Here is a 27,591-nt window from a genome sequence, read left to right as displayed (position 1 = left end):
CACATCAGGATCCCCGTGGGGAGCCTGCTTCTCCTTCTGCCTTACTCTGTGTGCCTCTCATAAATAAATAAATATAATCTTTTAAAAAAATTATCATTAAAAACAGCACAAGTTATACATGAAAACCTTATTGTTAAAAACGCGAAGAATATAGAAAAAGCGAAAGTCCCTTTGGCATCACTCTAACCCACTCTGCCTGCCTCAATCCCGCTCCCATTGCCCTCTCCAGTCAGGAGGGTATCTTACTCAACTTTTGGACTGGTGTATACATTTGTACACATATGTTTAGGAATATATGCTTTAATTTGTGCTTTTCCTTTGCATCAATGAGATTATGTTAGTTTTGCTTTGGAAGCCTTTTCATTTTTGTTCATGTGGATGTCTTACATTTCTTTGACCTGCCGTATAATATTTCAGGTCTGGGTGCATTGTATCATTTCACCTTCGCTATGTTGGTGTCTTTCCTCGATTTGGGCATTTAGGCATTTAGGTTGCTCCTGGTTATTATAAGTAAGGCTATGGCAATCACCCTTGGACATGCCTCTGAATACAAGTAGAAAGATTTTGGTAGGGTAAATACCAAGCTGTGGCGTTGCCGGGTCCAGGGGCACACACAATGGCATTGTAATCCCTGCTGCCAAAAAGTCCTCTCCAAAAAGGTTGCACCAAATCAGACTCCCACCAAAGGTGCATGACACAGCCTGCTTCTCAGTACTGCCACCTCCAGTGCTGGATCTTTCTAATCTTTGTAATTCTTGTCATTCTGTTGGGTAGACAGTGATATCTCTTTGTTGTTCTCTGCCATGGTTGTTCTAGTGGTTCTTGTTTACTTTTCTACATTGCAAAAAGTTCAGGCTAACAGAAGAGTTGTGACAATACAGAGTTCTCAGAGAGCCTTCATCCAGCTTCTTCTAATATTAGCATCTTAAGTAACCCTAAGACAGTGATCAAAACTAAGATGTTATGTTTCCTCCTCTGCTTATGTCTCTGCCTCTCTCTCTCTCTCTCTCTCTCTCTCATAAATAAATAAAATCTTTTTAAAAATAAAATAAATAAAAAAGGGATGCTTGGGTGGCTCTGCGGTTGAGCGTCTGCCTTTGGCTCAGGACGTGATCCTGGAGTCCCGGGATCGAGTCCCACATCAGGTTCCCCGCATGGAGCCTGCTTCTCCCTCTGCCTCTGTCTCTGCCTCCCTCTCTCTTTCTGTGTCTCTCAAGAATAAACAAATAACGTCTTTAAAAGTAAAATAAAATAAAACTAAGATGTTAACATTGGTACAGTTCTATTAGCTAAATTTTAGACTTTATTCAGATGTCACTGACTTTCCCACTCATGTTCTACTCGTTTTCAGTTTCGCTTCCCTAATTACTAGAGATTGAACATTTTTTCGTGTGTATTTTGGCCATCTGTGTTTCTTCTGTTGAATGCCTGTTCAAATTCTTTGCCCATCTTTTACCCTTTCGGATTGTTTGTCTTTCTCTAATGATGTATAAGAGGTTCTGTATTTAAGAACACTTCCAAGCTCACACACTAGTGGCCAAGCTGGCCAAGAGAGCCCGAGTCTGATCCAATTCCCTATTTCCACCATGAACACCCTGTCCTCAGGTCTCCCGACTCTCCTTTCTTTTTCTCCCTTGGTCCAAGCTTAGTGGTCTCCAGCTGCGAGATCATGTTCTTGTCAGCATCCCTCAGAGAAGCACAGTGGGGCCAGGCTAGCTCATTCATTTCACTCATCATTTTTGGGCTAATGACATTAGCAGCCATCTGGGATGGGCCTTTTCTGGACACCAGCTCACTTTCTGGAAAGTCTTATCTTCCTTGGCCCTGAAACAGACTACACAGAATGCCGGCTGCCGAGGCCCAAGAATGCACCATTTGGCCAATTGTCCTCTCCTTAATTGCCATCCTGGCAATCATAAAACGTCCTGCACTGGTAGAACGGAAGCTGGGGAATGGAGCGCTGGAGGCCCTGCAATTCCCAGAATGCCACCCAGGATGCTTGGTCTTCCTCTCTCACCCTCCAAGTGGAGCTCCAGAAATTGGCAGAAGATAGCGGCCAGAGTGGGTGGTGCCATGGGTGGGGGTGTGAAGGTAGCCTCCCCCTTGGCTGTTCCGGTCCCACTCAAGCATTAGTGCCTTGAGAAGAGGGGCTGTGCCATATTCTTTTCCTTCTGGCTCAAACATGGGGTTAACCAGAAATCTTGTCATTTGTAGTTACTCTGGACAAAGATGGGGACGAGACAGGGACACCATTTGTCCCCAGTCTGGTCCCAAACATTTGGCAGGGTGGGTGGAGTAGTGTTTTGAATGGTGCCCCTCCAAAATATATGTCTACCTGGTACCTGTGAATGTGACCTTATTTGGAAAAGGGGTCTTTGTGGAGGTAATTAGTTAAGAACTTCAAGTTAAAATCATCCTGGCTGATCCAAGTGGTCCCTAAGTCTAATGACCAGTGTACTCATAAGAGAAAGGCAGAGGAAGCTGTGAGGCACACAGAACAGAGAAGAAGGCCACATAAGGTTGGAAGCAGAGGCTGGAATTAGGTGGCCACAAGAACGAGGAATGCCTGGAGTCACCAGAAACTGGAAGAGGAAAGAAGGATTCTCCCTAGAGCTTTCAAAGGGAGCACAGCCATACTGATATCTGAATTCCAGACCTCTGGCCTGGAGAGAGGTCTGTGAGAAAATAAACTTCCATTGTTTTAAGCTGCCCAGTTCATGGTATTTTTTACAGCAACCACAGGATACTAAGACAGGTGGGAACCAACCAGGGCACTAAAACCCGTGATCCTTTGAAGGGACAACAGAAATCATTGGCCTTGATGCTGTCTTAATAAGAAAATGAGGGCCACAGGGAGAGGTGACATGCTTTTGACCAGCATAAACAAAGGCGAACATGTTACATTTATATAAAGCAACTGTGTGGCAGTTTCTCTTTGGCAGCCTCACAGGTGACAGGTGAAAAGCAAGACACTGGCTCTCCATCATGGAATAGAAGATGAGCATTTTCTCTGTGGAAAACAGAGGGCAGAGGATGGAACTTGCTTAAAGCACCTGTGTGAAGCACCCAATTCCTTCCCAGACACCTTCCAGGCCCTGGGGAAGAGCCTCAGAATTTGCTTTTCTGACGAGTTCCCAAGTGATGGATCAGAGATCATTCAGAGAACTGCTGCTCTATGGCACTGTTCCCGAAACTTTCATAAATACACAAACAACATAGAAGTCCTGTAAAAATTCAGATTCTGGGATCCCTGGGTGGCGCAGCGGTTTGGCGCCTGCCTTTGGCCCAGGGCGCGATCCTGGAGACCCGGGATCGAATCCCACATCGGGCTCCCAGTGCATGGAGCCTGCTTCTCCCTCTGCCTGTTGTGTCTCTGCCTCTCTCTCTCTGTATGACTATCATAAATAAATTTAAAAAATGTTAAAAAAATTCAGATTCTGACAACAGTTTGTATTATCTGACCCTGCTCTCCCTACCCTTCTTCTCTAGCCATAGCTGATTAAACCAAGGATAGATGCCCCAGTCAAGGGCCCATGGGCTCACCAACAGCCAACAGCAGGACCCTAATCAAATAGAATAAATCTAATGGAGTAATTCTCTCCCTTGAGATTCTGAATGGTGTCTGATTAGAGGCCGTTGCCCATCAGTGGTGATCCCTGGGCCAAGAGATCGTGATACAGAGTTGAGACCAGTGCCACAATAGGCCAAGAACAAAATGAATGTGCAGAGGCAGCTGGCTCCGGGAGGGGAAGGGAGAAAGTGGATGTCCAGAGACTATGCAGCCCTGAGAGGCAGAGAGGGCAGCCTTGCATTCTGGCAGCTTTCGAACTTAGAATTCCCACGAGCCCCAATTGGGTTGTTGGCCCATGTGCTCTGTGAAATCTTATATCCTTCCGATAAGCTCTCCTTTTTGCTTGAGATACTTTGAGTGGGTTCTTATTTCTGGAAGCTAAAAGGTTCCTAATTAATCAGAATGTATCTGTGTCCTTTTGCACCTGCTTTTGACAGCAAAACCCTTTGAGTCAGGAACTATATCCTGCAACTGTTCATCTCCAGGACCTTGGACAGGGCCCTGCACATGGGTGCTGATCTCCGTGGATACCATGTACGGAGGAATCAGGAGCAGGTGGAAGAAGCACATTCCAAGTGAGTGGAACCATGCAGCAGAGGCATGGAGTGTGGGTAAGCATAGGGAACCACACACACAAAGTGGCTGGGGGGTGGTAGGAGGCAAATTTGGCTGGCAGAGAAAGCTGGCTGTGGACGGCTTTCAACACCCAGCTGAAGAGTTGAAGTTGATTTGACAGGCAGTAGGGAGGCATCTGAGGTCTTTCAGCTGGAGGGATATTACCAAGAACAATTGTGCTCTTTTCTGTAACAAAGATCTTAATGGTTCTCGTGAGAGACAACATCTTCAAATAAGTCCGTAAAAGTAGGAATGAGAAAATGGATCCCAGAGATTTTTTCCTGGAGCAGAATCGATAGGAAGTGGTAACTGGTTGGACTTTTGCTAAGCCCCAGAATGGAGAGTATTCTGTTAATAAACCAAATAGAGAAATAAAGATCCAACCGCACCATTATTCAGAAATAGGCAAGTTTAAAGGGATGCTATTTATCATGATGTCACATTAGCAAAGATGCTGGTGAGGCTGTGGCAAAATGGCCACATCCATATTTTACAGCATACACAAGGGATGCATCGTCACAAGCTTGATTTGGAAAGTAATTCAGTGAAATGAATGACAACTTTCAAAGATTTTTGTATCCCTAGTTTCCTGGAAATAAAATGATTAGATCTACCTTATAGACATCTTCTAAAATCTATAAAATAAGTTACAGCCAAATATATTTTTCATGCTGCTGAGAAGCAGACCAAGCATCTGTAAAAGAATGTAAAATCTATATAGTTCTATCTTCTCTAGGATACTACATAGCTCGCTCCAAATATAGGTTCAAAGGTTATTTTTTTAAAGGTTTAATTATTTAATGGAGAGAGAGAGAGAGAGACAGAGGCAGAGACACAGGCAGAGGGAGAAGCAGGCTCCATGCAGGGAGCCCGACGTGGGACTCCATCCAGGGTCTCCAGGATCACGCCCCGGGCTGAAGGCGGCGCTAAACCGCTGAGCCACCGGGCTGCCCAGGTTCAAAGGTTATATAGAATATTTATAGCAAAATACCAATGTGTAAATGAAACATGCACAGGCCTATGAAAGGAAAAGAAAATGACTAGATGGGAATATACCAAATTTTAATGGTATTTGTGTGTTCCCCCCTGCTTTTTTGTCCTTTCTACTTTCTCTCCCAAATGAAATAATTTAACAGTAAAAACAAGTCCCTGGGAGCCTGAATTGAGAATACGCTCTTTGCCATTGTAATTGACACCTTAATTCCTGCCTCTCCTTCACTGACTCCCCTGTGCCTGGCTGTCCCCTGCAGAAAAAAAACTACAGACTAGGAGTTTTGCTGTTTTGCTGTTTCTTTGTCCCACCTGTTCTACAGAATGTTTAGTTCCCAAGCACAGTTCTGGGCACATAGGAGCCTGTCCTATGAATGTTTGCTGACAAGTGTATGAACCCCCTGTGGTTGCTCTAACAAATTACCACAGAGCTGGTGGCTCAAGACACCAGATATTTATTCTTTCACAGTTCTGGAAGTCAGAAGTCTGAAGTCAGCAATCACCCCACTGAAGTCAGGGGGTCAGCAGACCAGCACTCCTGGAGGCTCCAGAGGGAATTCATTCTTTGTTTCTTCCTAGTTTCTGGTGGCTGCTGGTGGTCCTCGGCTTGTGGCTACATCATTCCGACCTCTGCCTCTACTATCATAGTTTTCTCTGTGTGTGTAACACTTCTCTGCTTCCCTCTTATAAGGACCCTTATGATTACATTTAGAGCCTACCCAGATAATATAGAATGATCTTCCCATCTGAAGATGCTTAGCTTAATCACATCTGCAAAGTCCTTTCTTTCCCCATCATACTGGGGAACATTCATAGATTCCAGGGATTGGGATATGGATATCCCTTGAGGGGACATTATTCAATTGACCACAGTCAGTTTTAAGGATTAAGCAAGGAGAGTGGAGATGGGACCCTCCCGTGGCTTATACTCTGGTGGCTGCAGTGGTGGTTGGCCTGGAGGACCCCGTGGACAAGGAATCTCGGGAGGGCTGTCCCTCCTACCCGAGTTCACTTCACTGTCTGGGTTGGCACTACAGGGACTAGTGAGGCTTTACCCAGCCTTGGTTATGGGAGGCCCAGGATTTTGCCCAGAGGAGTTCTTTTTCTCTGGACCCAGGCACCTCCTGCTTTAAGAAGACCAAGTATGTGGGGGAAATAGGACCCGAGGAAGCAATCCCTGAAAAGCAAGCATTTACATTCCAGAAAGGGTCTCCTATTTGCGAAGAATTCTTGGGTTCATTTCCAGGTTCCTGGTTGTCTTGGCTTTGTCATTGGCTTGCTGTGTGACCTCGAGCAAGCTGCTTTCCCTCTCTGTCCTCAGTTCTAGAGTTCTGGAAGGCATCTGGAGTCTCTGCCAACACTCTCACTCAGACCTCACACACTGCTCTCTCCTCCAGTCTTCTCTACCATTCAAGTATCTAAGAGGATGGGGGAAGCTATGAAAGCATTTCTCAGAACAACATCCAAGGGTCTCCCAGCAGCAGCCTCAGTTTCCCTTTCTAGCCTCGCTTCCTGGGATCTCTCCAAGACCGTGTCCCATGATCCCACGGGGCTCAGGAATGAAGTGTAAGACCTGGACTCAGGCTTACTCGCCTGGTGGAGCTCTAGAGAGTCTAGGAAGAGATACTCCTAAAGGTCAAACTAAGCATTTGGAAAGTGAACCAGTGGGGGGCAGTGATTTGTTCCCAAACAAAATGAATGATCTCTGAGGAATGTGGGAGGGGTGTCTGTGAACCTCTAAGAATAAGGACTAGGTCTGGCCTCAGGGTGGGAGACCCTACGGAGAGTCCAACCTCCCAGCAATGGTCCACGTGCTGGCAGCCACAAACACTTCATCATGGTGGCCTGACACTGTGACATGGGATAAGCGTCAGAGCAGGAACCATCTTCAAGCATCAAGGACATTCAGTGATGCTGTGTCGGGGCTACTTCATTTCATAAAATAACAAAATACTTTCAGACCCTTCTCCAGGACACCTCCACCTTCTCACAACAAGCTTCTAAAGAGTTAACCCAGGAGCTCCAGAACTCTGCTGATGGGTAGGTTATTATATATATTTTTGAATACCATCCCTAACTGTAGTTATTCCAAAGTTCCCTAATGGAATGCCCCTCCCGGACCCGAGAGTGGGAGCCCACCTGCTCTTATCTTACTGACCAGCAGGTGGCAGCACAAACGCGCTCATAATTCAGAATTGCAGGGAAAAAAAGGCACAGAACCTTTTTGGTGTCCGTAGAACTAGGGAAGGACCCCCTCTTCCTTGCTCATGGTGGTATCCTTGTTCACCCATTCATCCACCACATCCCACTGGGCATGAATGAGAGGACCACAGGAAGAAGATGACCCCACCTCTGGGAGCTGGGTCCTGCGAAACTGTAACCTGATCTGGGAAAGATGGCATTTGGGTGCATGCCAAGTGCTGTCCTGGAAGCTCCTGCTGTAAACCTTGGGTGTCATGTGATGAGCGGTAACGTGTATATCTAGCCTGTTGTTTGTGCTTGGCAAATGTTAGCTGATTTATACACATACCTCACCTTATTTAATCCTTACAACAAACCTACAAGATTAAGTCTTAGCAGACCATTTAATGGACAAGGATATTGAGGCACAGACGGGTGGCCTTGGTTGCTCACAGGGCAAGTGCAGAGCAATGCTGAGCTTTGAAGTCTCAGTGACTTGGAATCCAACTGTGTCCCCCTGAGCTAGCTGAGATGTTTTACACTGAATCACAAACCTTCCTTATCAAGCAACACACACAACTACTCAGTGGGAATGGACAGCTGTACCTACTGAGGGGTACAGGGTAAAGGACTGAGTAGACTCCAAGTTTTCCTGGGAGATGATTGCTTTGCAGACCAGAATGTGTGGAGGAGAGAAGGTTGAGGCATGGAGCTCGCCCTGGCTGTTGTGCTGGGCGGCAGAAGACCAGAGTTGTGTTCTATTTTTGCTATCTCATTGCTGTGTGACCTTCAGTACATCCTGACCTTCTCTGGGCTTTCCTTTCCTTAGCTGTGGATTAGAGCATCTCATGGGCCCTTGCTGGTTCTCGCTCTCCAGGGAATCCAGAGGCTCCAACATCAAACTCTATATTAACTTAAAAAAACAAAAAACCACCAAGGCTGTAATTATTCCCCTTAAGGGGTTCTTGCTGGGACTAAGGGAGGCCACAGAGAGAAATGTCAGGTAACCTGAACAAAGCACAGCCCCAGAGCCAGGGTTCTGCCACCTGGAGCCCTGCAGGTGGCCTCAGGAAGCTTGTTTCTGGCCCCATCTTAGCCTTCACCTGTCAGAGGTTGAGCTCTGCCCCCCCCCCCAAGCAGATGCTGAGATGGAGTCAGGAATGCAAAGGAAGGGGAAGGGGAGGGGGATCAGGCTGGGATGCAGGCCTGCCCCTTCTGTGCCACTGCAGTGGGGCTCAGAGGGCAAAGGCTGCCCGTGTGAGGATCCCCACGTTGGGTAGAGATGTCCAGGCCCTGGCACCTGGTCTTATTCCGTTATTAGCCGGACTTTTGTATCCCCCCGTCTTCCTGCAAAGTGACCTGGGCTGGTAAGCTGAGGTGGCCCCAGAGGGGACTGTCCACCAAACGCCCTCCTTAAAGGGAGGTCTGAGCAGTGTCCTCTCAAAGTCTGCCCCACAGGGAAGGGCCGCTCGGTCCCGTGGGGTGGGAAGTCCAGGCATCAGCACCCCTGCGTTCTCAGGCCCAAGGCAGGCCTGGTGGGGCAGGGCTGAGTCTGAAGGGGACAGCAGCAGCAAGTCAGAACCTGGCTGCGTGTACGTGTGTGCCCGCGTGGAGGGTGTGCATAGGTATGTGCAAGTGTCCAGTACAGGGGCATGTGCTTGGGCACGAGTACACACATGCATGTGTGCAGGGAGTGGAGGTATGTATGTGTGAACGTGTACCTGAGGGCCCTGTATGGACCGTGCGTGTGTCCACGTGCGTGTTCCCTCATGTACGCACACATGCAGTATCCTGTTTCCCTCTGGCATTCAGGTGGCGGCTGCTAGCTCTGGGCACTTCTGACAGGTGCCACCTGGATTCAACCCAGGCCCTGAGAATGGAAACTGGCAGAGTGAAGCAGAACCCACAGCTACAAGGAGACACTGGCTCCGGGGTCAGGGCAGGAGCAGGGGCCCCTGGGCGGCCAGAGAATGGCGGCAGAAGCGCTGCAGGCTTCCTGGAACCCAGGCTCAGCCCCTCACCGTTTGGTAGGGTAAGGTGGGTAGTATTCTTCTCCCCACTTTACAGAGAGCATGCTCTCTGAATGTTTGCCTCTGCAGGGGGAGCAGTGAGGACAGAGCCAGACTCCCCTTTCCCTGAGTGCGGGATGTTCAGACATGAGTGGACGGGGAGGGGCTTCTCTCCCCTTGAGAATCTTCTCCTGGAAGGCAGGCATAGTTCCCACCACAGGGAGCCACTCTGACTGCAAATTCCTGAGAGGGAGAGGACGTCCTTTGTCCCTAGTCTGGGGGTGGAGGGGGCCCAGAGAACCGCCCCCCCCCCGCCCCCAGGCTTGGTGGAGGGGTAGAGGCCCACCCCTGGCAGGCCCAGTGACGCAGGTCAGCAGTGGGGAGGCCGCCCAGGCTGGGGGTGAGCCAGGGCCTGCCGAGGCCCCTCTGTCCAGGCCAGATGGCTGCCGGCTCCAGTGGGAGGGGCTGCCAATACCACCGGTCAGTGTCCTGGCCCAGGTTCCACACTCTGCCCTTGCCTGGCCCAGGCCTTCAGGTGCAGAGCGGGCCAGTGAGGGGGCTTTCTTCGAAGTGCCCATTTACCAGCACCCCCCTGCGCTGGCCCCAGTACTCCCCACGCCCAGGCCCCAACCAGCCCCTCAGGGCCCCATCTCTGCACTGACCAGGCCATGCAGGAACCCAGGAAAGTGGCCTGGGCAGTGAGGCCTTCTTCATGGAGTCTCCTTTTCCTCCGTAGTTCAAGCTGGATCAACTCCTCATTTACTCATTCCTCCAACAAACATAAATCAAGCACCCACTACACCCCAGCCCTTTTCTGGGCTCTGGTATCACGCAGATGAAAGAGACAGAGTGGTCCTTGCTCTCGTGAAGCTGACGCTAGACTGGAGGAGTTGAGAAAACCAGCAGGCAGGTGTACAGCAGTGTGACAGAGGCTGGGGTCTACTTTAGAAAGAGGTTATCAAGGAAGGCCTCCCTGAGGAGGGAGCATGTGAGCTGGAGCTGGAGAGAAAAGGAGTTGGTCAGGCCCAATTCTGGGGGTGAGAGGAGGAAAAAGTTCTAGGTGAGGGGAGCCCCCTGGGGGGCGTGTGTGTGGGGTCTGGTGTGCCCTCTCTGACTACAGGAGGTAGGGGCAGGGGTGCTGAATGTGGAGTGGTTGTTGGGGGGAGTTGGAGCCAGGACTCAGAGTCTTCGTGGGAGTTGGATTTAGGGGAGTGATAGAAACAGAATTAACATTCATAAAGCATTACGTCCATCACCTTACATAAGCCAACTCATTCCAACCTCCCCCAAACCCTATGATAAGTAGGGTTTTCATTATCATCCTATTTTACAGATGAGTAAACCATGGCCCTGAGAGGTTAAGTCACTTGCTCAGTGACACACTATAGGCCAGTGGTCGAGCTGGGATTTCCGGTTGGGCAGCTGGTGCAAGAACCCTAACCATTGTAGCACGCTGCCTCTGTGGATGTGATTCCCTTACCTCCAACAAAACTTCCTCCAGGAGGCCTTTCCTGACACCAGAGTTTATTTCTCTTGCTTAAACAACATACTAACCGTTACATCTGGCTTAAAAAACGGTGGGGTCCTCAAGAGGTCATCTTGTCCATGCCTCTGCCTCCAGTGGACACGGTACTATAAGTACTGTTTTGAAGATGAGACTACTGCAGTCCAAAAGGACCAGTCTATGTCCAGAATCAGTGAAGGGAGTGTGGGGAGCTAGAGCCCTGGTCTCCTAAATTCTTCCATGCAGGTTCCGATCTCTCCCTCCCCGCTTTGAGATGATTTTCGGGTCGTTCTTGTCTGTTTTCAACTCCGAGCACCCTTCCCCAGCTAGACAGCAACCTCCTTCTGTGCCCACCACGGGGTGGTGCACACAGCAGGTGCATACCCAATGCCTGGGCTCTAACAGGTGGCTGAGTGCAGGAACACACTAGATGCATGCTGCAGTCTGGGATGCCGGGAGCAGGGATGTCTGGGGAGAGGGTGGATGTGAGCGGGCACTCGAAGGGTGTCTAGGAGTGTTTCAGTGAACCCAGGTTGGGATATTTCTGTCTGGGCTGAGAAGGGCATCCCCTCCAGAGGGAATAGCATGTGCAGAAAGACAGGGGCAGAGGATGTGGTGTGATCAAAGACCGGTGATAGTGCAGTTGACTTGCAGAAGAGGCAGAGATGGGCAATGAGGTGGGGGTGGGGCTCCAGGGATGGGGCCTGTCAGTCAGGCAGGGGGGTGAGGTGGGGGGAGGAGGGGCCGGGCTGGGGCCCTGGCTTGGACAGTGGGCGGATGGCAAGGTGGATAGTCCAGTGAGCCCTGGGAGCAGATCCTGACCTTGCCGAGTAGCTTCGAGTAGCTTCGTGTGAGTCATGGGCCCTCTCTGGGCCCGTCTATCACTCTGCAGAATTGGGGACTGGCACCTATCCTCAGAACCCGCATGGATTTGTTCTGTGGTCACCGCTTTCTTACAGCCGTAACAAACCACGAAGCTCTGCTGGGTGGATATGGAATATCTTTAATGCCCCTATTTCTTTTCGGGCTGCGTGTGGCTGTGCTCCAAAGTACTCTGCCATCACTCCTTGGGGCACAGGTCTCGGGGTTCCGGTTCACAAGGGGGCGTGGGTTGACATGCTCCTCTGCACCTTCCCGCCCTTCCTCTTGTGGAGCCCCATCCAGGGCAGGCCAGTGTCATGGGCCTGGGCCTGGGCCTGGGCCCGGGCTTGGCCCAGCACTGAGGGCGGTGGCATCAGCGGCACGAGCTCCTCCGAGGACCCGGGGGAGGCCTGAGGCAGCTCGTCGGGGTCCAGGTTGGCATCTCTCCAGCCCTCGGAGCTATCACTGTGGACATCCAGACCACTGGCCTCATCCTCAGATGCGGTGGTGGCCTCGGCCTCGGCCTCTTCCAGGTTGCTGTCCAAGTCCCCTGCCAGGTGGCCGGTGGCCCCCTCAAACTTGCCGGCTGTGTGGACGTCTGCCGTCTCCTCCTGCTTCTGCTCAGAGCCAAATGAAGGGGCGTCATGGAGCCCCGCCACGGGCTGGGCGGGCGTCTTGGCTCTGGCCTGGCCGGTCCAGAAGAGGGTGAGCTCTTGGCGGCAGGCGGCCACAGCCAGGCTGGTGAGCAGGGTGCTGGACACCAGGTACAGTAGGGCGGGCTGGCCCATCTGCATGAGGACCATGGCGACGAAAGTGACCAGCAGGCCCACGGCGTAGGCCGCGGTGCAGGCCACAAAGTAGACCTGGCGCGACTGGATTTGCACATCAAAGCGGTGACAGTAGGCCACCAGAAAGCCAGGGACCACGATGTCACCAAAGCCGAGGATGGAGAAGGGCTGGTCGCACAGGGTCAGGGCTGAGAAGCTCAGCCGCGGCACCCTGAGCACCATGGGCAGCCTCTCGTGGCTCGAGGAATCCACGGGGCCCGAGGCCACCTCCACCATGATGCTCTCCCCGGTCCTGGTGAGGAGGGGCGTGATGAAGACGAAGAAGACGTCAAAGGCCAGCAGGGCCAGCAGGAAAGAGGCGCAGTTCTTGAGCGTGGGCAGCCGCACCCGCCGCAGGACGAAAAGGCAGTAGGCCACCCCCAGGGCGTCCTGCAGGAGCCAGGCCCAGCGGTCCTCGTTGCGGTGGGCCACCCAGGCGGCGGTGACCGCGGCGCACAGGCCGGCCAGCAGCAGCAGGGGCAGCCGCGGACAGGCCCGCGGGCCGGCCGGGGGCCGCGGGGAGAGCTGCAGGGGGCAGGCGGCGCGCCAGGGGCGCCAGGCAGCTGTAGAGGCCGGTGCCCGCGCCCAGGCCGAAGGTGGCGATCAGGACGTAGACGAAGCCGTCGTAGAAGAAGTAGAGCAGCAGCATGATGGAGCAGGACATGGTGACCACGGCCCCGGCCACGGCTGGCGTGAAGTCCACCGACGCGTCCTCGGCTCCCTCCGCCGCCGCCGCCTCCCCCGGGGCCGCCGCGCCTCCCCCGGCCCCTCGGGCCCCGCGCCGCAGCCGCTCGGCCTCGCTCAGGCCGGCCCAGTAGCCGCCGGCGGCCACGGTGCCCACGGCCAGGAGGAAGAGGACCACCACGTTGCAGTCGAGGCCGGGCTCGGGGGGCGCGTACAGGGCCGCGCGCACCGAGGCGCTGCCGTGCGTGTGGCTGAGGATGTCGAGCAGGTCGGCGTGGCGCAGCTCGGCCACCGGGATGGTGAGGCCCGGCCGCGGCGCCCGGCGCTCCTGGGGGCCCGGGCTGCTGTCCGAGCACTGCCGGCCGCCGAGCCGGCTCACGATGAGCAGCCCGTGGGCGCCGCGGCCCTGAGCCAGCCAGCCCTTCGCGTGGAGGCTGCAGTTGCCCCTCATGACCATGGCGGTGGCCTGGCGCAGGGGCCGCGCCCGGGCCGGGGAGTCCTTGCCCGGGCACCAGGGTGCCGCGGTGCCATCGTGCAGGGGCAGGAGCGGCGCGTGGTGCAGGTCCCGCGGCAGGGTGACGTGGTTGGAGCTGAACAGGACGCAGTAGTCCTTGCTCCAGTTCTCTGACACCACGTGGACCACGCCGTACTGCCTCCGGGCGGTGGTGCTCGTGAGGAGGAGGAGGAGGAAGCCCAGGCACGCCATCCTCCCCAGCCACCCGCGCTGCGCCCCAAGGTGGCAGCGGCTCCCAGCCCCGGCCTCCTCCCAGGGGCTGGGTGTGGCCCTCTGTCATAGAGCAGCCTTGCCTCCTGTCTGGGAGCTGGAGCCACACCTACCTGGTCACAAAGCCTGCAGCCTGGGGCCTAGGGCACTGCTTTGGAGCACTGGGTCCCTCTTAGATGCCTGTCCCACCACCCCACCTCCAGTAGAGAGGTTGCCCAGGTCCCCGCTCTCTGCTCAGCCCCTGGCGGGCCTGGATCAGGTAATTTGAAATTAATGCCGAGGGGCTGGGGTTGAGGATCCCAGACGTGAGTTCTGGACCAACTTTGGCCCTCACTGACTGGGCTCCGGGGCAGATGCCTCTCCCCTCGGCGCTTGTTTTTCCAGCCGCCCAGAAATGAGAACATGGGACTTGAGGGTTCCTGAGGGCCCTGGGAGCCCTGACCTCAGTGACCTTGCCAACTTGTATTGAGCACTTACTAAGTGCCACATACTCTTATCTGTACTCATTACGTCCTTGCAGGGAGGTATTACTGTATCCAGCTTGGGTGGGGAGGCGGGGCGGGGAGGCTGTGTGCCCTCCTTCAAAAGCCACGCTCTTTTGTATTGACACATGACCAAAATTTCATTTCTAGCTTCCCTTGGAGTTAGGAATGGCCATATGGTCAAGTTCTTGCCAATGGAATTGAGCAGAAATGATGTGAACCCCTCAGGAGCCTGGACGGAGATCATGAGGCTCCTTGTTCGTCTCTTCCCTTCTCACAAGCCAGTCATAGGCAGACCATTGTCTCTGGTGAGAGGACGCTGTCCTAAGGGATGGAAAGAGAAGAAGGAAAGGAAGCGGGACCCTGGATGTCTACATGGAACAATGGTATGGGACGCTTACCACAGACTCTTGGATACATTGTCTTCCTTAAGCCCTCAGCTTATTGTGGGTCTCTTTGTTATAGCAGCTTTACCGTCCCTGAACACCTCCACTTCATGGCTGAGTAAACCTGAGCTTAGAGAAGCCCACCCCACAGACCCCAGCCGCAGGCCTCAGATCCAGCCCCCACAACTGACACCTCCCTTAGGTCTTGCCCTGTCCAGGGTGCTGCCCGGCTCCCTGACAGCATCAGGCTTCCTGGCCATGCAGCTCTGCCTCCCACCCGAAGGCCTCACCTGCCGCTTGCTCTCATCCTAAAGGCCTGTGCTCCAATGGTCTCCCCCTGACCACGGCCAGGAGCAAACACTTCTTAGCACTTGTTATCACAACTCAAGTCTTTGCTTATATGTTTCCTAGTTTATTTTCTGTGTCTCCCTGGTTGAGTTCCATGAAGACAGAGACCTTGTCTATCTCTCTGCCACTCTCAGATTCTGGAAGAGCAAGTGATAGAATTCTAATATGTGTGGGATGTGTGAGTTCATGACCTTGTTTTCCACTAGAAGGGACTGAGGCATTGGGCAGTGAAGAGACTTTTCCAAGGTGACACGTGAGTGGTAGAGACAAGATTAAAACCCAGCATGCTGGGTGGAGGAGCTTCTGGCTAACCCTGCTGTGCTCTGCACAGTGTACTCAGGGAACTGTGGCTGGCCCACTTGTCTCAGAGGATGGGGATTGGCCAGCAGATGTGTGTGTTGAAAAAAAAAATCGGTTGAAGAGGGGACCCATTAAAAAGTCATCTCCACACTTTACATTTAGTATTTGGAGGTGAGACCTTTGGGAGGTAAGAGTGTCATCAGAGTGGAGCCCTCAGGAATGGGCTTGTTTCCTCATAAGAGACACAGGAGAGAGGATCTCACTCTCTGCTTTTTGAGGATTCAGTCTGATGGCGGCTGTCTGCAAACCAGGAAGAGAGCTCTCCCGAGGAACGCTCTTAGCCAGCCCCTTGATCTCACACTTCCCAACCTCTTGGAACTGTGCAAAATTGTTCATGTTGTTTACGCCCCTAGCCTATTTGTTATATGGCCTGAGCTGACTGAGACAAAGTCCAGGATCAAGGTGTTGGCAGGGCCATGCTCCGTTGGAGACTCTGGGTAGGACCCTTCCTCATACCCTTCCCCAGCCCTTCTTCATCTGGATGGTGGCTGGCAATCTTTGGTTTTCTTTTCCTCGCCTACAGCCATACCACTCCCATCTCTGCCTCTGCTGTCACCGGACGTTCTCTCTCAGACTGCATTGAGGGCCCATCCAGTGACCTTATCTTAACACGCTTATATCTGCAAAGACCCCATTTCCAAATAAGGTCACATTTACAGGTCCTGGAGTTTAGAATTCCAACATATCATTTTGGGAACACAATTCAACCTATAAAACACATTTTATTTTCACTTTGATGGAGCGCACAGTCACTGATCTCCTTAACACGTCTGCATCGATTATGGGCCCATCCCCCAGCATTCCAAGTCGCCTTCCTTACAAAATCTGCGCTGATGCGACACCATTCCCAACATCCAGCTTTGGGTTCATTGGGATGGAAGGCAGGCTGAAAGGACCTTGCGAAGTGGTTGGCAACTAGAACCACATAGACTGCCAATCTCTTCCCACCCAGGTATTTACATTCGTCTCACCCCCACCTGGGTTGACAGCTAGTTGTTTGTGTGACTCAGATTGTGTCTTTCAATAGAGTTTTCAGAAGAGACAACATTTCTCCTTGTTTGTACAATTCTGTTTCATCCATGGCTCTAACGTTTAATTCGATTACAAACAGTAATTATAATGACAAGGTAACTGTCAGAAATATGTTAGGGAGCAAAGCCAGCAGACTAGTGAGCATACTCCCAGCTGGGGACAGGGACACGTGGCAGGGCCTGGGGCCTGGGGAAGGCTGCCAGCCACTCCTGCCATGGGATCCCATTGCAGGGAAGCACTGGCACGTTGGTCAGGGGCGGTCAGGAAAGTAAGACCTCTCTGCATTCCAGCCAGCCCCTTCCTGAGTGCTGTGATAATAAAACTGTCTCGGCCTCAGCTGATGTTGCTTTTATTCTCACTTGGGGCTCTGCTCTCCCAATAGGGGGTCTTGGGTTTCCTACAAACAGACCAGCACACCCACTGAGGCAGCTATGGTTAAAAACACAGAGAGTAACAAGTTCTGGTGAAGATGTGGAGAAATTGGAACTCTCCTACGGTGCTGGCGGGAATGTGGAATGGTGCAGCCACCAGCCTGTATGTAGAAAGCAGTTTGGCGGGTCCTCAGTAAGTGAAGCGTAGAGTTACCATATGACCCAGCAATCCCACCCTCTGGGGGTACCTAACAAAGGGATTGAAAACAGGTGTTCAAAAAAATGTACATGAATATTCATAGCAGCACTATTCGCAGTAACTTGGAATAGGTGGAGAGAAACCAAATGCCCTTCAACGGGTGAATGGATAGCACGGTCTCTCCATACAATGGAATATCATTCAGCCGTAAAAAGGAACAAAGTCCTGATACCTGCTATGATGTGCATGAATCTTGAAAACACTGTGCTAAGTGAAAGAAACCAGACACGAAAGGACACTATTGTATGACTCTAACTTTTATGAAATATCCAGAACAGGGAAAGCTATAGAGACAGAGCAGGTTCGTAGTGGCCAGAGGCTAGGAAGGTGGGATGGGAGGTGACAGCTTAATGGGAATGGGATTTCCATTATGGAGATGAACACGTTCTGGAACTAGACCAGCCTGTGCCCCTATTTGGGGTTCAGAAACACAGGATTCCCCAAAAAAGCCTGCTCCCACCCTTCTTCTCTGATCTACCCTGGGTTCCTGGTGTCCTGGCTCAAAGAATTCTCTTGAGGCTCATTCCCTCTGAGGTTCTTCCTGGGACCCGGCTCACTGAAGGCTTTTGAGTGTCTTTCTAATCGCTGCTTCCCCAGATCCTCCGGATCCACCCCCAGCCCCCACAGCCCTGGAGTTGGTCTTCTCTGTGGCTGCTTGGGCCCAGACAGTGCCCTGCACAATGCTCTGGGAGGTGCCATCATACCAGTGGCCGATGCTGTGTTTCTGCTCCAAGACTCTGCAGCCTGGCCCACCTCTCTCTCCAGATTCCATCCCTTTCTTTGAAGGCATCCCCCTGTATCTGCAGCTTCTGCTCCCTCCCTGCTGTTCCTCTTAGCTATGGCCTGGGCTCTCAGGGTCACTGTCCCAGGCAAGCCAGGGGCAGTGTCTCTGCCTTCTGTCTGGGGACTTAGGGGGGCACCTGGAGCATTTATCTTTATCCACTTGGAGCAGCAAGGACAGCTGACCTCACAGCAGGACTTAGCCCAGTGTGGCTGCTCAGGAAGGGAGAAGATGGTGCCCGGCTTACCTGGCCACTCACTGCCCTTGCTACCTGGCTCAGTGCTGGCCTAGATGCATGTCTTAGAGGTGGTATAGACACTGAGAGAGGACTGGGTCACCACCTGCTCCCTCCCCAACTATCCCAATAATGAAGGCAAGAGGCAGGAGCACCTCCAGGTCCACCTCCACGTCGTCCACCCCCCTAACTGGGTGCCCGCTCCACTCTCCCTTTTTCCTCTTGGCACACTGAGCACAGGGCCCCCACGCCTGCTTCTGCCCCCACCTGCCTTGGCCCAGTGGGGCGATGAGGCTGGGTGGCAGGCATCTGTCCAGGACCCCCGGAAGGGGCAGAGAGAGTGGGTGGGAGTCTGGAGGCTGAAGATAGTCTCTGGAGTTACCTCTAAACAATGATCTCATCAATGTTTCCAACACACTTAGACCTTTGAAAAATATATGTGTTGCAGGCCTGTCTTGAGCCCGAGCCTGACCAGTTGGATCTGCAGAGGTTGGTGGGCTGTAAAAGTAGGGGTAGGAGGCAATGCTCTGGCATGAAACAGCGACAGGGCTGGGACCCTGGGAGGCTGGCAGCCTGGAGGCTGGGCTGCTTAGGAGTGGCCCCCCGAAGCCCATGCTTTGCAGGTGCCAACTTTGTCTCTGAATGCTGTTTGTCCACAAACTAGGGAAACTGAGGACTTTCCCTAGGGAGGGTATTGGAGGAGGCAGTGGGGCAGGGAGAGGCATTCTACAAAGAACTCCTGCTGCATACGGCTAAACACGGTAGAGGCTGAGTGAGGCCAGCCTAGGTGCACATCCGGCCATGCCAGCCACGCTGGGGGCTCTGAGGCAGGCCTCAGGCCCTCTTTGTGCCTTCTTTTCCCCATCTGTTAAATGGGGATAACAGCCCCTGCCTCACAGGGTGTGGTATGAAGAATAGGTGAGCCGCTGGGCTGTGCCTGGCACCCGAGAAGCACTCAATCAACGATAGCATTGCTGGTGTTGGAATGCAGAAAACAGCCCTCGTTTCTCTTTGGACTGAGGATGGGCAGTTGAGTTTAAAGTCAGAGGACTCCATGAGATGATCCTGAGACCCTTAAGCTGGAGGCTGGTGACCCCCTTCCCTGGGCTGAGCAGAGCCTGGGTGGGTGCAGGGAGGCCCACAGAAGCTTCTGGTGCCCTGGGTTGCACTGTTCGCAGTTAAGTATCATTTTAAGGAGTGGAGGGGTGGAGGATGTTGGGAAGGTGGGAAGCGTGTGCTGGGAATCAGGATAGTTGTACAGAACCCTCGCTGCTCCCACCCAGCTGAGCTCAGCAACTGGACACTGGCTGTGCCATCTTTGGGCTGGTCCCATCTTCACCTGGGACTCGTCCCCAACCAGACAATCTGAAGCCCTGAGGCCTCCTGCTGCCCCCTCTCCCCCAGAGCTGCTCTATCTGTCCTGGCCTCCTAAAACCCAAACCCAGGGGGTGGAAAGATCCCTGCATGTGGAGCCAGAGGACCTTTGATCTCAGAGGAATTACCAGGCCTCAGTGTCTTTGGCTGTAGAATGGGAAGGTTCTGCCTCCTTGAGTTACTTGAGGATTAGATGATATCATAAAGGATTATACAGATTGCAAAGCAGTTTACAAATGCCCACAATTAAGGTGTTATTACCTGGATTCTAAAACCTCCCTGCCTCCTTAGCACATGTTTTCCCACATCTGGCTCCCTCCCCTGCCCTATCCTAGGGCATCTGACCCAGCAGCAGCAGGAGGACTGAGGAGGCCTGAAGGGGATGCTGAGGACCCCAGGGCAGGGGCCTGTCATCACACTTAGAGGTGGAGGAGCCCGAAATGGAAACCACACAGTGGGGATTTTCCTCCCCTGGGGATCTGTGCCCATGAAGGAGGGTCCCAAGGAGAAACGGGCTCGGATGGGGTACTCCAGGGGACTGTGGCCTCCAGGCTTGAGGGAGCGGTCTGTCCTGCAGTGACCCCCTCCCCCTGTGGTTGCCAGGCCTCTGCCCCAGCACAGTGGCATGTGTATCCATCCCTTATACCCTCAGGCTGAACCTCAGGGAACAATGACCCTCAGAAACCCCATCTGGGGGCCTGCCTTCACCCTGCTTCCTGAGCCCTGGGCTGTGACAGGCTTATACCCTGGGCACCTGCCCTCCCCCACCCCCGCAGAGGAGTTACAGTTCTCTGGGGCCCAGATGTTCCTGAAGCAGCCCCTCCTCCCTTACAGTCTCTGAATGGGAGGTGTCCTGAGGCTCATCTGGACCAGCCCCTGCCTGCCCCCCACTTCCCCCAGGAGCTCCTCTGATGACTGTCAGCCCCGTCCTGGAGGTGTCCTCTGATGGCTTTCAAGACCCGGCAGCTCCAGGCTTTGCAGTTGGCTGCTGGCACTCATCTCGGGGGGCTACTCATCTCCCCGCCTTGTGCTGGGCCTGGCAGTTTCGAATGCACAGTAGGTGCTTGGAAGGAGGCACAAGCAGAAGGGACACTGCCTCAGCTTGCCCCCCACCCAGGACCTCTTGTCCAAGCAACCTCCTTACAATGTCCTCTCCTCCTCCTCCCAGGCTGCTCTGTCCTTGGGGAGCCCTGTCCCCACAGCCCAACTCGTACAGGAGAAGCCTTGCTTTCTCACTTCTTCACTGGGCGAATAACAGTTGAGAAAGATGCCTCAATTGTGGCCCGTTTGAGATTCCTCAGGCACTTCTGGTCCCTTCCTGGGGCCATCAGCCTGTCTCTGTCCTGGTGCCTCTGGTCCCCTCCCCGAGTCCCTGGTCCCTGTGTGCCAGGGTGGAGTTTCCACGTCCCACCCCCTCTCCTGCCCTCAGGCTGCCTCCCACCACACCCTGCTGTGCCTGTGCACGCTCCCTCAGTGTGTATCTCTCTCTCTGTGTCTCTGTTGTCATGTGGCCCCTGTGCTCCCTACCCCCGGGGGCAGCCTTCCTCCCCTGTGGCCCCTCAGGTGGGCTGAAGGCGGGGATGCCCCCTCGGGCTTCTGCAGTAGGATTATGCTCCAGCTGCCCCTAGTAGTGGCTGTGGTGTGGGCACCCCTGCTCCGGCCGCCTCCCTGGCCTGGCCTCCCGCCCCCACCCGCTCCCCGTGCTCCCCTTCCCTACTTGGTTCTGGAAACCTTGTCTCTGGCTCTGTTTCTGGGGCTCTCAAGCTGAGACAGTGTCAAGGCCTCCTTAACTCTACTTCCTGCTTCCAGCTTGGCCCTTCCCTTGGGGCTGGGAGACATTCCTGCCTGGTCCCATTGCCACACCTTGGCTAGAGCTGTCGCCATGGGCCCTGACCCCTCTAGTGTCCTTGGCCAGCACTGCTCACCTGTGGCCCTTCTCTCCCTATGACTCATCCCTTTTAAGAGCCGTCCTTGTCAGCTGCGTCCGCAGGCCCATGCCCCCAGTGGCTCACCTAGCACCCCATCGGGATGGGTGTGAATGGTGTCAGGTTTCCCAGCCACAGGCTGGCTGGCCCCAGACTGAAAAGTGGCCTCCATTTCTCTGCTGTGCCCTTCCCACCCAACCCCGCATAGTCCAGACCTTCACAGATGCTGGTTGAAAAGATAAATATTATTATTTACAGCAGCCACCCCCTCACAGCTGACACCTTATCTCCCAAGGCCTGGCTCCAGTGGCCCAGTACTCTGGACACAGGAGGGTCCAGTGGGGGCTGCTGATTGCCCCGAGAACCAGTTGTCTTGCTCCAGGACACTCAGGCAGAGAGGATCCAAGTCCCCTGCCCCTTCTATCTTTGCTTAGCTAATCATGCTGCTCCAGAGGTCATCCAGGCACCAGAAACCCCCTGTACCCAGTAGAGAGGCTGCCCCAGATGCCAGACCACTGACACCAGCAGGCAGGATGGCCCAGAGCATTCTCTGTTCTCTAAAAGGGAGACTGGCTTTGGCTGGGGCACACCCTGGTTCTTGCTCACAGGACACTCCATCTCCTTCCAACCCCCACTTCCCACACAGGGGGAGACACCAGGGGCAGGAGGTGACACATCAGGGTGTGGGTATTGTGGGTGGTTAAGGACCGGGGCGGGGGGCTGAGTGGCCTGCAGGGCATAAAGGTCCAAGGGTACAAGGCAGCGAGACAGGGCATTTCTGATGGCAGTGCCACAGTGCCAGATGAAATTATGGTGGCTTGGGAGGATTTCTTGTGGTGTGGCCTACTGTCTGATGATGTCACCTGGTTTCTAATGACATGGCCAGGGCTTTCTGGTGACCTGGCTTTGGTTCCCACTGGTATTAGAAGGCATTGCCAACACCCAGAGGCATCATCACGGTGGTTGGGATGCTGTCACAGGAGTTTCCCATGATGCTCCTAGGGCAGCAATTGGTGCCTTGCAGTTGCTGAGGACAGGCCCCAGGTCTCCAGGAGGCTGGCCATCTTGTGCTCTGGGAGAAGACGCCTCTTGGAAGGACCTCTGTGCTGCCTTGGATTTTCTGGCTGGCCATCTCCACTCCATTCTCATTCCATCTCCGGGGAGGACTTGGGGCACAAGGGAGCCAGAGGCCCTGGGCCCAGCCCAATCCTATAGGTTATTTCCCATTCATCCCATGGCCCAGACTATGGCTGCTCTCATAGGCCTAGAACTCCTGCTCATTCCGGGGCCGGGGGGGTGGGGTGGGGCCCACGCTGTCAGTGCCAGATGCTTCTGGGGATACAGATTGTGAGAAGGATTTGGTCCCCTCCATAGATAGGGCAGCTGGCCAAGCCTGGAGACCATCTTCCGCTCCGTGGCCCTCCAGCTCAGACTGCCGTGGACTGCTTGATACTGTGGAAGCTGACACGGGTGGGAGAGGTGGGGATGGACATGGCGCGGGCCACGCGGGCACGGATCGAGTGCTTGTCCTGCCATCGATGCCACCTCTTCCGGATGGCAGAGCGGACCTGTGGGCACAGAGCAGAGCATGGTGTCTGAGCCTGGATCTCAGGACTCCCTTCCATCCCCTAGGGCTGCCACAAGCAGCAGTACACGTGAGCAGTCTGCAGGCGTGCAGTACGCAGGTGTGAAACGCAAAGGGGGCCACACAGGAGGAGGTGCCATGCATGTCATCAACATTATTTGCCTATTTGTTAGGATGATTTTTGCAAGTATTCTGAGAAGAGAAGACTTTTTCCCATCCACACAGAGGCACCGATGGCCTTTGCCACAAAGAATTCCTACCTTCAGCACATATGCATGCCCTGCCCAAGGGCTTAGCCCTTCCTGTTTTCAACAAGCATTTTCACAGACTCATCGATGGGACTGAAGCCCTGACTTCTGACTCCCTGTGCCAACTGCCTATGGGAGCAAAGCAGTGGGCTTGCCACTATAGGAGCAGTGTGGGCAGGTGTCAGGGGCCCTCCTGGGGCTCCTGGCTGCATCCTCATTAGGGACCTGGGGGCAGGGAGGAGGAGCTGGCATGTGGAGGGCAGGAGGAGGCTATAGACAATCTCAGGTCCCAGAAGTCCCCCACCCCCCACCATCCTGAGCTCTGGGGCCCCGGCATCCTTACCTCACTGTTGAGGAAACAGTAGAATACAGACACAAAGAAACCCTGGGGTGGACAGAGAAGGCGGGTCAAGGCACAGGGACAGGTATGGCCCCACCTAGCCTCCGGGCCACCCCCTTCCTCTCCACAGCCTCCACCCCTCCAGACCCTTGTCTGAAAGAATCCCCACCCAAGCAAGTGCAGAGCACAGCCAGGGCCAGAGTGAGGGGTGGGTGGCAGTACCTGGAAGGATTCTAGGAAGGAGTTGAAGTAGATGAAGATGACCCGGGAGACCTCGTCCTCCCCGGGGTTTACGAAGAACAGCATGTACGTGATGCCCAGGAGGGGAAGCAGCACCAGAGTGGCCTTCACAGCCTTCCTGAGGCGGGGCAGGTGGGGAGGCCCAGAGTCACAGCCCACCCCAGGATGGGGCCGGGGCCTCTGGCTCCGTGAGGAGGGCTGGGCCTGGGGCTGGGGTGCCAGGTCCCCAGGAGGTCTGAGATGGGGAGCTGGGCTTTCAGGAGGGGCTGTCGGACCTGTGGAGGGGGGGACGCTGGGTTGGAGGCTGGGGTCTCTGGAGCCCCCTGTGGTTGGGGGAGGGAGGTGGGCCAGGTTACCTGTACTGAATGGTCTCAGATGTGGTGGATGCCCGGAGTTTGGTCATAAGAATGCGGACGATGTTGAAAAGGAAGATAAAATTGATCTGTAATTTGAGCACACAGTGGGATGGTGTGGGGATATGTGTGCACAAGAGATTGGAGACAGGCTGGGTGGACAGGGCAGGGCCTCAGTGTCTCCAGGTCTGGTCTGCACGGGGACCCTGTCAGTCCAAAGTAGGTACTGATTGTCCCTCTCTCCTGCCCCCCTACCCAGGTTCTTACCAGCAGGACCAAGATCATGGGGCCCTGGTAGATGTAGTCAGTGTACACCCCAGGTCTTTTGCCAAACCAGCACCTAGAAAGCCACAGAGGAGAGGTAAGGGGGGAAGGTCATCCGGGTCCAGTTAAGTGGCATGGGGAGGGGCAGTGCTTGGCCAGGGCAGGACTGGGGCCAGAAGCCAGGCTCTGGGTACCTCAATTCCAACCCTGGAAGAAGGTCAAGATCCCAACACAATGCCTCAGTTATTCCATCTGCAGAATGGACAGATAGCACCTTCTATTAGACGTAAAGCAGGAAGCAGGCAATGTGGCAGGGGGGCGGATTGTGGCAAAGACCACTATGTAGAACAGACGGGGGCTCAACACACCACTGCTCCCCTGGCTCCCCTCTGGGGGTCTGGCACAAGCCCCCTGGTGGTGCCTGGTGCCTGTCACGCAGGGCCCCCCAGCAGCTAGCGATCTCTGAATCACTTTAATTGCGGCCTGAATGACCCCAAGGCAGAGATTCCATAGGTTTCACCTGTAGAAGAAGCAGAACTGCTCTTCCTTTTCTTGAGCTTCCCTCCAGAGATCTCTTGGGGGTCTAGGGAGTGGGTGGGGATGCGGCACACGGGAAGTCCCATGTCCTTGTGCAGAGACCATGGCCTCCAGGGGATGAGACCCACAGTGCCTAGATCTCATGATGCTTCTATAAGCCAGAAACTGAGACTTTTATGTGAGACGTCTGGACTTTTTAAAGGTTTGAAATGAATTCAAGTTTTCAAAAAGCACCATGGAGACCAAATCCCAGCTGTCTGGGGCCAGGGCTAGTGGTTGATCCCTACAAGTTCTTTCTGGTTGTGTCACACCGGGATCCCTTCTGCGGCAGTGTCAGCATCGTACCACTAGATGGGGATCCAGAGCCACTCAGACAGACTTTCTTAAACCAGGCGCATCCTTTTTCCTCCAACACACCTACTGGGCAGCTTTTTGAAACCTATTCTTACTGTCCTCCACTGTAGTCACTTCCACACCTGCAGGCCCAGGCACCATGGCCCAGGGCTTACGATGCTCCTGTGCTGGGACCCAACATGCTGGGCATGACTCCCAGGCCCCCAGTGGTGTCTGGCAACTGCCACCCTACCTACCCAGCCCCCCACCCCACCCCACCTGTCGGCTGTGCCAAGGCAGAGAGAGCCAGCGGGCCAGAGTCAGGAAGGATCAGCCTGGTAACTATGAATATCAGTTTCCAGGCTCGTCGTCGAGCCCAGTGAGGTGTTGGCGGCCTCCTCCCCTCTATGGGGGTGGGGAGGAATTGCTGTGATGGAGGCCACCTGGCACCCCACTCAGACAGCAGGTTCCTGCGAACGCCTTGGCACGGAAGGTCCTGGCACCTCCTTGGTTGGCTGTATCCACATTTTCTGCCTCTTGCTCAGTGATTCTCAGTCTCAGCAGCTAAAAATCCCAGTGCCCCGGGCACACTCCAGACCAATTACATCCCACTCTTTGGAGGTCAAGCCTGGGTATTGGTACATTTTAAAGCTTCCTGGGAGGTTCTAACATGAGCCAAGGCAAGAACCACTACAGCAGAAATCTAATTTCCAGGGGGTAATTGGGAATACCTTAGACCAAAGTCAGGACTTCAGAGCTGGAAGGACTCTATGAGACCATCAGGATTTGTTTCTATTAAATCCATGGAATCTTTTGTAAAACAAATCTTAATATTCATTAAAAATGTATATGGACTTTTCTATGTACCAAACATTCTAAATGCTTAATATTGTATGAACTCATATCATTCCCACAAAAACCCTTTTTTGCAGGAGGTGGTTTTATAGGATTCCCATTTTACAGATGAGGAAACTGAGGCACACCGTAATAACAAGCCCGGGGTCATATAACTACTTTATGATGGGTCTGTGATTCAGAACCTGGGCCGTCTGACTCCAGAGACTGCCAGTAACCCTTATGCTGTTTGTGAAATCCCAAGACAGATAAGGGAGCCCGGATCCACCTGGCTAGCCAGCTCCACCTCAAGGACAGCACTGCTGGGGACACTCATCGAACCCAGCCCCCAGCACCCTTCCTATATGGACAAAGAAACTGTGGCCCCAACAGGGAAGGTGATGTGGCCCAAGGTCCTTAGGAAGCATCATGCAGAGCTGGGCTGAGAGCCTGTACCTCGGGGCTCAGGGGAGGAGGTGACTTACTTCTCATTGTCGTAGTACAGCTTCCCGATGGCCCAGGCCACGATGATGGGGAAAGGCACACCTGGGGAGAGACTGGCTGTCACAGAGCTCATGGGTGGGAGACACAAGGCCTGGAAGACCCTAGTGCAGCCCAGGGCCTAGAAGTGCGAAGGGGTTCTCCAGGGTAGAGCTCGAACTCACTCATCCGGCATGCTGCACTCCATCCCCAAGTCGGGGCAGACTGCAACTCTCACCCCACCACCCTGACCTGGCCCCGGGCTCTCAGGTCCCTTAGCCAGCTGGCCAGAGTCTGGGTGAGGAGGGGGCGCAGGGCACTCACCCCAGCCGATGCAGATGAACATCCACTTGCGCAGCCGGTCAGTGGAGTAGGTAAGCACAATGGCCGTGTGCAGGTAGCAGCCCTCCCCAAACATCCAGAAGAAGTTGGTCACGTGGAAGTAGTTGTAGGCAGCTGTCACCAACCTGCACCAGCCCTACCACCCCACCCCCACCAGAGATGACACTTAGACTGGGGATGGGGTATGACGGCAGCAGCACCCCACCCTGGGCCTGGGACCTCCTCTTAATAGGATTCCCCCCATTGTCCCCCTCATCCTGCAGGGAGCCACTCCCATTATACTGGGCCTCAAGGCCTGTGCCTGGCCCATTTTCACCAGGGCACAGTCCCACCCAGACCTTCCCTCTGACCCTGTGCCTGCCCCTCCAGGACACACCACATTGCTCTGGTGGACTTCGGGGCTCATGGTGAGCTGGACCACAAACCACGTGGCATTGCGCAGGATGAAGGCCGAGATAAGGTTCCAGTGGATGATGTTTCTCAGGCACCGGATACTCCTGGGAGGCAGCGGGGGAG

General features: G+C 54.1%; 2 protein-coding genes and 1 long non-coding RNA gene across 7 annotated transcripts in view; 1 reads left to right on the top strand and 2 right to left on the bottom strand.

The window, feature by feature from the left end:
• Positions 1–11,853: 11,853 nt before the first annotated feature.
• Positions 11,854–14,032, bottom strand: SPPL2C (signal peptide peptidase like 2C). Its single transcript, XM_038547003.1, is given in 2 exon segments — positions 11,854–13,092; positions 13,094–14,032. Coding segments are annotated over 2 exon segments (1,983 nt in total). The 5' UTR covers positions 13,949–14,032; the 3' UTR covers positions 11,854–11,964.
• A 33-nt stretch (positions 14,033–14,065) lies between these two features.
• LOC111097312 lies at positions 14,066–27,565 on the top strand. Of its 3 annotated transcripts, XR_005364330.1 has the most exons (5): positions 14,066–14,225; positions 14,599–14,834; positions 24,545–24,646; positions 26,519–26,729; positions 27,445–27,565. It is a non-coding gene; the product is annotated as an uncharacterized LOC111097312 (long non-coding RNA). The 3 variants fall into 3 exon arrangements; XR_005364331.1 differs by lacking the exons at positions 24,545–24,646; positions 26,519–26,729; positions 27,445–27,565 and adding an exon at positions 14,917–16,910; XR_005364329.1 differs by lacking the exons at positions 24,545–24,646; positions 26,519–26,729; positions 27,445–27,565 and adding an exon at positions 14,914–16,910.
• CRHR1 (corticotropin releasing hormone receptor 1) overlaps positions 17,449–27,591 on the bottom strand; it is a 54,610-nt gene continuing 44,467 nt past the window's right edge. For 2 of the 3 annotated variants that reach the window (XM_038547005.1, XM_038547007.1), the window contains 8 exons: positions 27,452–27,572; positions 27,058–27,211; positions 26,739–26,799; positions 24,553–24,625; positions 24,289–24,374; positions 23,915–24,050; positions 23,696–23,737; positions 17,449–23,087 (listed from right to left, as the gene is read on the bottom strand). In XM_038547005.1, coding sequence (XP_038402933.1) covers positions 22,947–23,087; positions 23,696–23,737; positions 23,915–24,050; positions 24,289–24,374; positions 24,553–24,625; positions 26,739–26,799; positions 27,058–27,211; positions 27,452–27,572 — 814 coding nt within the window. In that variant the 3' untranslated portion in view covers positions 17,449–22,946. The remainder of the gene's footprint in view (positions 23,088–23,695; positions 23,738–23,914; positions 24,051–24,288; positions 24,375–24,552; positions 24,626–26,738; positions 26,800–27,057; positions 27,212–27,451; positions 27,573–27,591) is intronic. The other variant, XM_038547006.1, reaches the window with a different exon arrangement.

The sequence above is a fragment of the Canis lupus genome, chromosome 9, assembly GCF_011100685.1.
Source record: "Canis lupus familiaris isolate Mischka breed German Shepherd chromosome 9, alternate assembly UU_Cfam_GSD_1.0, whole genome shotgun sequence".
Taxonomy (NCBI): Eukaryota; Metazoa; Chordata; class Mammalia; order Carnivora; family Canidae; genus Canis; species Canis lupus.
This window is presented reverse-complemented; position numbering and strand designations above follow the sequence as displayed.